Source organism: Gouania willdenowi, unplaced genomic scaffold, assembly GCF_900634775.1.
Source record: "Gouania willdenowi unplaced genomic scaffold, fGouWil2.1 scaffold_93_arrow_ctg1, whole genome shotgun sequence".
Classification (NCBI taxonomy): Eukaryota; Metazoa; Chordata; class Actinopteri; order Blenniiformes; family Gobiesocidae; genus Gouania; species Gouania willdenowi.
The window spans coordinates 2,067,229-2,078,062 of NW_021145258.1; the positions used below are offsets into that span (position 1 = coordinate 2,067,229).

A 10,834-nucleotide genomic window follows, 5' to 3' on the forward strand; every position below is an offset into this window, starting at 1 on the left:
AATAAAACATTGGACAACATTCAACCTATTCCTCAAATGCTAATAATAACCAATGAGGGATTAACAAAGAACCCCCCCCAACACACACACACACACACACACACACACACACACACACACACACACATATGTGTAAACAAACATAACACAGAACTCTGTTGTCATGACAACTCTGTTTACATCACTCCTTGCAACAGCCAATAGAAAAAGAGTTATCTCCTGCTTTCATGTTCTAAAGCTCTTTCATCTTCTCATAGAGCTCACAGTGTTCACTCATGTTCCAATATAAGCAGTTCTTCAGCATCTTTTCTCCATTGATCACTATTTCTTTGACATTTCCTTGACTCATTTACTTTTGTTCATTATTATCTGTATATTTCCTTCTCTGAGTGTATTTTTCTGAGCATCGATGGAGCTTTTTCAAGAAGGCACCTATCGTCCCATCGGGGTGCTGTTCGACACTCCTGTTTATAGACAGATTTTTCAGAACTGTTGGCATATGCCCTCCTACAAAGTTCATGTAGCTATGGTGGCTGAACTCCTGAGGTTACAGAAGGAGAACCAACTTCTGTCTGAGGTGACTCCTGAAGACATGGCTCGACACCTCCATGTAATGAGCAAACGCAGTCTAAGGGTGCAGCTGCTGGACTTTCAGCTGCAGGAGTACGATAACGATGATGATGATGAGGTTAGGATGCTTCTCAGCATGGCGAGGGAGGTCAACGACAGCATGAGGATGAGGGATATTCAGCTGGATGCTCAAAGGCTGATCAGCGCTCCAGAGCTCATGCCTCCAAACTTTATGTGAGTTACATACAGAGGTGTAAAGAGTAGTGATATATCCTACTCAATTACAAGTACAAATGCATTTCATTGTTGTCTGGTCATTTCATTTTTTATAGTTTCACAATGTCCATTTGTTGCACACTTGAAAAATGAATCCCAGTGTGGGTTGTTTACGTGTTTATTGTACTGCTCGGCGACTGTAAATGTACACAAACAGAAAGCACATTTTTAACGTCTCGCTTCTGCACACAGCTTCACTTCACAGCACGTCGAGCTACAATGAGACGATACTGTTTTACCATGCAGTTATTACTTATAAAAGAGAACAAATAAATGTAATATAAATCATATAGAATATAAATGTGATATACATCATATAGAATATAAATGTGATATAAATCATATAGAATATAAATGTGATATAAATCATATAGAATATAAATGTGATATAAATCATATAGAATATAAATGTGATATAAATCATATAGAATATAAATGTGACTCCTATTTTACACCATGGAACAGTTCCTGAGGTTTAACAAATATTACAAACACAAATCACACACATTGACGCTGGATCTCTTTATCACAACCAGAAGCTAGCTCACTTAGCATCGTTAGCTTACTCAGCATGACTAACAACAAACTCAACTTCTCTATCCGCCCTTAGTGGTTATAAACGGCCCTCTTCCCCACTAAACCTGAGATCCACTGCCTCCTCTCACATCCTATCACTCCTACTATCATTCATGTCTGCTTACCTGTAAATGTACACAAACAGAAAGCACATTTTTAACGTCTCGCTTCTGCACACAGCTTCACTTCACAGCACGTCGAGCTACAATGAGACGATACTGTTTGACCATGCAGAAGGACTCACATAGCAGCACACTCCACCTTGTGGTGAAATTGGGCCACAACACCAATATTACTGGCACAGTGCCTTCTGTCTGTCTGTGTAGCTTTGGAGCACAATTTACATTCCACATTACAAACAAATCAAACGCCAATGTGGAAGAACACAATAAATGAACTATTCCCCAAACAGGACACCACATTGTTCAACAATTAAAATATAGGGGTGCCCGTTTCCTTTTAACATTTATGAACTTCCTATCCTCACACTCTCCCCTCAAAAATCGAATGGCGTCCCGACATGGAGCACCAGTTCACATTATGACAACAAAGTTCACATGTTGGCACCAATGACCTAATGGCTACTTCCACGCAGGAGTCAGAATTCCATCGTCCACCAAGAGTCTATAAGGGTGCCCAACTGCCACCAGTCCGTCATATGACATATATCTCCCGTTCATGCCATATGTTTGCAGCAGACGTCATCGTGCACTATAACTGTCCACTGCCCCTTCCGTCGTGAGTACGGGTATCTGCATCCCTTCTGAGAGTAAGTAACTATAACATAGTAGTAGCCTGCCATCTATACCCAACATTTCGTACAATTGTTATGCTGGGTTATCTCAATATCTGACATCTTAAACAAAAACATGCATGTTAAAACTATGCACTTTATTACTGCTAACAGCTAAACTAACAATGATCCAACTACTCTGAACTGAAAAGTCCATATATATACATACACACGTATACAAATGTATATATCTATATATGTTCTTCACCTGGTAACCATACAAAACTTATCTATTACCCACTTAAGAATGACATTACCACCTAGTCATGTGATAGAGTAGGCTGCCCTAACTTATTATATGTAAATATCAACTTGGGTTTTCTCACTCTGAAAGGATACTTTTTTCTTGTTGATGGTGACTGGTCAGTACCATCCGGGTCACCCTGGTCACTGAGGGCTGACAGAGTAGACTCATCTTCACTTTCTGAGGTTGGTGTCCCATCGTCCAGTGTCTCAATGATCCCTTCTGGTATCGTGATGTCTTCTTCGGCCAGCTCTAATTGCTGCTCCGTGTTGTCCCCACTCTGGACATCATCAGCTGCTGCCGCTCCATTTGCTGGATGATACTCGGGTGCCTCTACCCTCAAGTCTCCCTTCTGAGGAAGGTTGCTCGCCTGTGATCCACCAATGTATTCATACAGCTCTTCATCTTCAGAACTGTTTTCCTCTTCTCTTTGACTGCGTCGGTTGTTCTCCTTCCTCCGTTTCCCAGATTCAGAGGGCTTGTCTGTTGCAACAGGGAGAAAGTCACAGGGCAAGAGAAGGTTCCTATGGATGACTCTGACGCGTCCCTTCCCATTTTCTGGTTTGAGCTCATAAACTGGACTGTCATGATGTTTCCTTTGTGTGACAACATACACTTGATCTTCCCAGAATGACCTCAATTTCCCTGGTCCTCCCTTTTCATTTAAATTTCGAACCAGTACTCTACATCCCGGGTACAACTCTGCACCCTGCACTTTCTTGTCATAGAGAGTTTTACTGCGGTTCCCTGCTTTTCTGGCAGTCGTAGAGGCCAACTGGTAAGCTTCGGTCATTCTGGACCTCCATTTCTCCGCATATTCTGTGTGAGATGGGCTTTGATTTTCCACCGTGAGGTCAAACATGAGGTCAATGGGGAGTCGTGGATGGCGACCAAATAAGAGGAAGTAAGGGGCGTAACCTGTGGCTTCGCTACGTGTGCAATTATAAGCGTGGACCACCTTTGTCAGGGAGGCTTTCCAGTCTGCTTTAGCAGTCTCAGGTAAACTTCTGAGCATGGTCAACAGCGTCCGATTAAATCTTTCCACTTGGCCATTCCCCTGGGGATGATATGGTGTGGTCCGAGATCCCCTGACTCCACTGTATTCTTCGAGTTTAGCAAAAAGTTTATTTTCAAACTCTTTCCCTTGATCGTGATGAAGTCTCGTAGGAAATCCAAATCTCAACACAAAATCACCAAATATTTTTTCTGCAGCTGTCTTTGCAGCTTTGTTTCGACAAGGGTAAGCCTGAGCGAACCTTGTAAAGTGGTCCATTACAACCAGGATATATTCATACCCACCCCTGCATCTCTCCAAATGTAAGAAATCGATGGACACCAGCTCGAAAGGATAGGTGGTTGTGATATTGGTGAGTGGCGCTCTAGTTGGTTTGTTAGGGCGTTTCTTTTTCAGACAACTGCACACACGCAGGACATGATGCTCGACTTCTTTCTGCATGTGGGGCCAATAAAAGCGATCTCTGATGAGATTCAACACTCTTTCTACTCCTAGATGGCCCATCTCTTCATGCAGTTCTTTGTAAACCAGCTGATGAAACCTCTTGGGGAGTAGTAGTTGTGAACGGGTGGCCGTCTTGCGATATAGCAACCCATCATCACCGATGTGAAGTCTCTGTTTTTGTCTGATCAGTGCAGCTGCCCTCCTGTTGTCAAGTCGTTTCCCATCTTTTGGCCACTTATTTACTGTTACATAATGCAGCACCTCTCCAATCACAGGGTCCTCTCTTTGTGCTTCTCTTAATGCCGTTTTTGGAATTTCTGCCACTGATGTCTTCCCCACCTCATTACCCTCATTTAACATTGTATTAATGGTTGCTGGGCACAGCCAAGGTTCTGCTTCTTGAAACTGAACATCCACAGCCTGAGTTACACTGTTCACGATTTGAGGTTGAATTGCTTGTGTACAGTTCTCCATGTACTTTTCCATGTCAAGAGGCATGCGGGAGAGACCATCAGCGTCCCCGTTCAACCTTCCAGGCCGGTACTTGATGGAAAACTTAAAGTCAGCAAGTTCAGCTACCCACCTATGAGTGGTTGCATTCAGCTTAGCTGTAGTGAGCACATATGTAAGAGGATTATTGTCTGTGTAAACAACAAATGGTGGAGAATAGTAGAGATAGTCCCTAAACCGCTCACATATAGCCCACTTCATAGCCAGGAACTCCAATTTTCCCGAGTGAAGGTGGTAGTTTTTCTCTGGGGCAGTTAGAGTCCTTGATCCATATGCGATCACCACCAACTTTCCCTGCTGCCTCTGATAAAGCACTGCACCCAGCCCGTCCTGTGAGGCATCACAGTGTAGGATGAACTGCTGCTCAAAGTCAGGATACCCCAACACTGGTGGCTGAGAGAGAAAGTCGAGTAGTTGGCAAAGTACCTGTTGGTGTTTTTCTGACCACATGATTGGGTGCGATGATGGCAACTGGCCTCCGTCGTTACTCTTTTTCTTGCCCCGTTTTATTTGTTTGCGCATTTCACTCGTAGTTTTGTCTGTGCAGAGGAGCTCGTAGAGGGGTTTTGCTATGCAGGAAAAGTTTGGGATATAACTGCGATAGTATGAAATGAATCCCAGCAATTTTCTGAGTTCTCCTATGGTGGTGGGTGTTATCTGTCTCAGAGCCTGCACAGGGGCAATGTCTGCAGGATCCATCGTGTAGCCATCCTTGGTTACAAGTCTTCCAAGGAACCTCACCTGGCTTCTGAAGATTTCACATTTCTTTGCCGTCAACTTCACTCCATGGCTCTTGTAACGACGGAGAACACTTCTTAGATGGTCAAGGTGGTCGTTGAAAGTTTTGGAGTGAACTAGATTATCATCCAAATAGGGTAAGCATATTTCATCCCGTAGTCCCACCAAGCACTCCTCCATTGACCTCTGGAACTCAGCCGGTGCAGATGACAGCCCAAAAGGGATTCTCACCCACTCGTATAAGCCCCAGGGTGTAATAAATGCAGTGAGAGGGCGGCTTGACTCTTCCAGGAAGCCCTGGTGATACGCCTTCCCTTGGTCGAGAACAGAGAACCAGGAACTTCCCATCAGACTGTTGATCATGTCTTGTATACGGGGTATTGGATGACGGTCAGGAACAGACTTCCTATTTAACTCCCTATAGTCACAACACAGACGGAGGCTTCCATCCTTCTTCCTCACACAAACAATGGGACTCGAATAGGAAGACTTAGACTTTGTTATCCAACCTCTGTTTAACAAGTCTTCGAGGTACTCCTTCACCTCTCTGTGAAGTGGCTTGGGAACTGACACATATGTTTTTGTCACAGGTGTGGGATCGCTCAGACGAATCTTCAGTTGTAGTGAGGGTATGGTACCCACATCATAATCATCCCGAGCAAAAGCACCACTCTCTTCCCGTAGGAGCTGTTTGACTTGCTGTTGCTGTGCTGGGGAGAGGTGATTCACAGGAACTGGAGGATCCCAACTGTCATTGCTGCTGTTCTCTATTTTGTTTTCTTGTTCTGACGTTCCGTTTTCTGTTATTGGTTGTGTTAGTTTTCCAATACTCTGGATCACTGTCTCTATCTGTTTACTGTCCACTGCTTTTGTTTGTGCAGGGTAAATCGTTTTCAAGATTTGCGTTTGTCCCAGTGCGGTTTTTGGAGGCAGCATGATGTCATGAGCAGTGTTGTTTGTAACTGGGACAGTGAGACGGGACCAGGAACCTCTCTGCAATCTCACTACCCCCTGTTCCACTTGCAACCCCTCAGGCAGGTGTGGGTGTGGACACGGCCCAAAAAGAACATCCTGTGGCTCCGGAAGTGGGCCTGCTCTTACACAACACGCTAAAGCTTTTGTTTGGCCTGCTGGAATGGCCATGCTTCCTCTCCCTATTTTTACAATCCCACTGCCGAGCCCATCATCACCACCTTTCATCACTTTCAGGAACACCTCAGTTTTCTTGCAGTCAAAAGAGAATGCTGCACTGACTGCTTCTCTGACAACCTGTGGTGGTTCTATGCCCATCTCTAATAAATGTTCAATCACATTGAACCCGATTATTGGTTCTTCTCCCACCTTTTCTTCGTCAGCCACCAACACTGGAACTATCAGCTCTAACTGTGATGGGCTAACTGAGGGTAAGCTGAATTTAAGTTCAACCCATCCCGAGAAAGGGATTGGAGTCTTATTCACTGCTCGACCATCAAGTATACCTGGCCCAATGATCTCAGTGAGGCTCCTCACTGTGACATTTGGAATGTTCTGTTTTCTCCATTTTTCATTTATTAGGCATACCTGTGATCCAGTATCCCATAAAGCCTTTGTCTCTACTTCATCCAAAAGACAAGTGATAACATATTTCTTCCCAATTAGATTGAGCAACCTTTGTCTTCGTGTCGGGGACAGGAGATTAACACGGACAACTTCACCTCTCTGTGCGACTGTATCAGCTATTTTCGTTTCTAAATGCTGAATACTGTCAGTGATTAGCTTGTGAACATCTTCAGGCTCATCACTCTGTTTTTTGTTTTCTACAGGTGGTGATAATATGGATGTTACAGTGCTGGCTGACATATCTACCTGTCCTGACTTGTCTGTAGGGCCCCTTCTGGTCCTACATCCCCGTGAAAGATGACCACTTAGTCCACATTTGAAGCAATGATCACATCGATCTCCCCTGTCGCTGTCCTGGCAGTTTTTACAGCCGCGCTTTCTATTCATTCGTTGTTGGGCAGCAGGTCTCGGAGATTCATAAATGAGCTTCTTCATTTCGTCCATCTCCCCTTTGAGCTGTTTAATTGCATCAAAAAGGTCAGTTTCCGTGCGAGACACTGTTTGTTGGGCTTTTATACTTTTAACTTTTGTACAGGTGGAAAGTGACCCTTCATGCCCACCTACTGCTTCTGGGACTAACTGTGTTTCTGCTCTAATTTCTCTCACTTTCAGTTCTCTACTGTGTCTTTTGAACTTTTGTTGTCTTTCCCATTCGATGCTAGCTGCTTCATTTGTTTTCGCTATCAGGATATCATCAGTGACGGTGAGATCGTCCAAGTAATTTTTGAGCTGGTATTTCACATTGTCACTTATTAGTCCAGTACCAACAGCTCTTAGAAATTTCTTCTGGACAAGGTCAGGACTGTACTGTTCTTCTGCGCCAGGCTCTCTAGATGAGGCTAAAAGTCTTTCTTTAAGCTCTATTGCCTTGAATAGGAAGTTTTGGGGAGATTCGTTAGAGTCTTGTGTGATATTTATTAGCCGATGATACAAATCAGTCGAGCTATCTTCTTTGTAATGGCCTTTTAGTATCGTGCGCAGTTGTGAAAGTGTGAGGTCAGTTTTAATCTCCAACATGTCGCGGAGGCTCAGACCCGGACTTATTGCCCTGACGACTGCTTCAATAATCTCAGCCTCACTGTGGTTTCTTTTCAGTCCAATTTCGATCTGATGGATGAGATTAGAGTAAGACAGTTTATCTCTCTGACCCCTTTCTCCTATTTGTCCGTTGATTTTAAACTCTCTCCGTATAGTGAGTTCAGGTGGCTGAGTAACAATGGGACTAGTTAGCAGGGGTACAACATTACTTGGAGTTGTTCCTTTCTTTGTCAACTTTGACATTTCTTCTTCAATTCTCTTCACAGATGCCTGGAAGCTTAACTGTAATGCCGCATATTGTTCCTGCAACCCAGCTAGTTTAGCAGCATCCTTACTGCCGCTATCTTCTGTCCCCTCTGTCTGGTCATCACCCCTCTGGATTTCCTGAGCAGTTGATATCAAGCGGACCAGAAACTCATGAGCAACCTCCTCCTCCTCCTCTTCAATAGCTGTTTCAGCTGCTTCACTTATAATTCTAATCAGTGTGTGCTTCTTGGCCTTTTTGTCAGTGGTGATCTTACCATGCAGACACACCTCTTGTAGCTGCTCCACCTTTAACTGCACCAGGGCCTGACTCAGCTGATCTTGCAGTTCCTCCAGCTCCATATCTTGTGTGTTGACTCAGGAATCTCCCACTGTCTCCTTAGAAGCACCACTGATCCCCGTACGGGCCACCAATTTTGTTGCACACTTGAAAAATGAATCCCAGTGTGGGTTGTTTACGTGTTTATTGTACTGCTCGGCGACTGTAAATGTACACAAACAGAAAGCACATTTTTAACGTCTCGCTTCTGCACACAGCTTCACTTCACAGCACGTCGAGCTACAATGAGACGATACTGTTTTACCATGCAGTTATTACTTATAAAAGAGAACAAATAAATGTAATATAAATCATATAGAATATAAATGTGATATACATCATATAGAATATAAATGTGATATAAATCATATAGAATATAAATGTGATATAAATCATATAGAATATAAATGTGATATAAATCATATAGAATATAAATGTGATATAAATCATATAGAATATAAATGTGACTCCTATTTTACACCATGGAACAGTTCCTGAGGTTTAACAAATATTACAAACACAAATCACACACATTGACGCTGGATCTCTTTATCACAACCAGAAGCTAGCTCACTTAGCATCGTTAGCTTACTCAGCATGACTAACAACAAACTCAACTTCTCTATCCGCCCTTAGTGGTTATAAACGGCCCTCTTCCCCACTAAACCTGAGATCCACTGCCTCCTCTCACATCCTATCACTCCTACTATCATTCATGTCTGCTTACCTGTAAATGTACACAAACAGAAAGCACATTTTTAACGTCTCGCTTCTGCACACAGCTTCACTTCACAGCACGTCGAGCTACAATGAGACGATACTGTTTGACCATGCAGAAGGACTCACATAGCAGCACACTCCACCTTGTGGTGAAATTGGGCCACAACACCAATATTACTGGCACAGTGCCTTCTGTCTGTCTGTGTAGCTTTGGAGCACAATTTACATTCCACATTACAAACAAATCAAACGCCAATGTGGAAGAACACAATAAATGAACTATTCCCCAAACAGGACACCACATTGTTCAACAATTAAAATATAGGGGTGCCCGTTTCCTTTTAACATTTATGAACTTCCTATCCTCACACATTGATCATTTTAAATGAAAAATAATAATCATTTTCTCAGTAATGATTGGGTTTAAAAATGCAACGAATGACTATTTCTTGAAAAATGTACTGAAGTACATGTAAAATTACAGATTTAGAAATATACTGAAAGAAGCACAAGTACCCATAAAATCAACTCAATGACAGTAACATTAGTACTTGTAATCCATTACTTTCACCTCTGGTTATATTTGACAGACATTTGCACTTTAAACACCTGCTGCTTTGGGCTGTTTTGAAGCTAACTTTATGATTTCATTTCATAGATCAGCAAAGATGATGAAAGAGGCAAAGGCCATTGGGGAGGCGCTCACTGAGAGGCATCAGCAAACCTCCTGCTCTGAACATCTCCAGCAGCCCCGGGACGTGGTTTTGGACGTGGTTCCAAAGGTGCTTCAGGGCTTGTGGGTGCCTAAACCAAGGTTGTTCCTCACCATGCCTTCCATGAAGCTGGATAAGATGGCAGTTGGAGTCACCAAAGGGGTAGAAGATGGTGTTCTAGCTGCCCTAGGCTCCACCACACATGAAGTCAACATGTCCCGCTCAACCAGGGATGAGATGATCACCTCCATCATAAAGACACTTCATGAAGCCTACCCCGAAGACATCAGGAGGAAGATGCTGAACTCATTTTCTCCACAGTTGATGCACCACGTTGCTGAAGTTACAGCTGAACAGATCACGGCTTTGTTTCAGCCTCGGGGGAAACAAGAAGATACCATGTCCCTCCCTGAGGAGCCCACGACCCTCCATGAGAAGCCCACGACCCTCCATGAGGGGCACACTAAACTCCCTGACAAGACCACGTCACTCCCTGAGGAGCCCACGTCCCTCCATGAGAAGCCCACGTCTCTAAATGATGAGCCGACGTCACTCCCGGACGAGACCACGTTCCTCCATGAGCAGTCACCAGTGAAGGTGGAGGAATCTCGGAAGAAGAAAAAGAGTCGAATGAACCGATTCATCAGGTGGATGCAGAAGAGGATCTTCACCCGCATCCATCCTCAGTGACACAATCTGTTTTTCCAACAAATATTTTAACATTAGTTGAAAAATGTGGAAACATTAATGACTTTATGTTACAACCTGATACAATCACTTTGTAACAATGTACCATTTATTGTGAAAAAAATAAAATAAAATGTGCAAAACAAAACAGATGAAGTGATTTGTTGATTTAAAACACACATGAATAATAACCAATAAGGGTTTTAACAAAGATTAATGCTTGATAATGATATTATAGACAAAGTAAAATGGATTAAAAATGAGCTCAAAAATATGAATTATTACTGGCTCACTAAAAATAATAATGCTACATACTTAATTACAATGG

General features: G+C 43.2%; 1 protein-coding gene across 1 annotated transcript; it reads left to right on the top strand.

Annotated features, from left to right (window-relative positions):
- The first annotated feature begins 289 nt into the window (after window positions 1-289).
- Window positions 290-10,509, top strand: LOC114461085 (uncharacterized). Its single transcript, XM_028442925.1, has 2 exons — window positions 290-804; window positions 9,765-10,509. Exons 1-2 carry the CDS (start codon window positions 410-412, stop codon window positions 10,507-10,509), a joined length of 1,140 nt encoding a protein of 379 aa, XP_028298726.1. The 5' UTR covers window positions 290-409.
- Window positions 10,510-10,834: the final 325 nt, after the last annotated feature.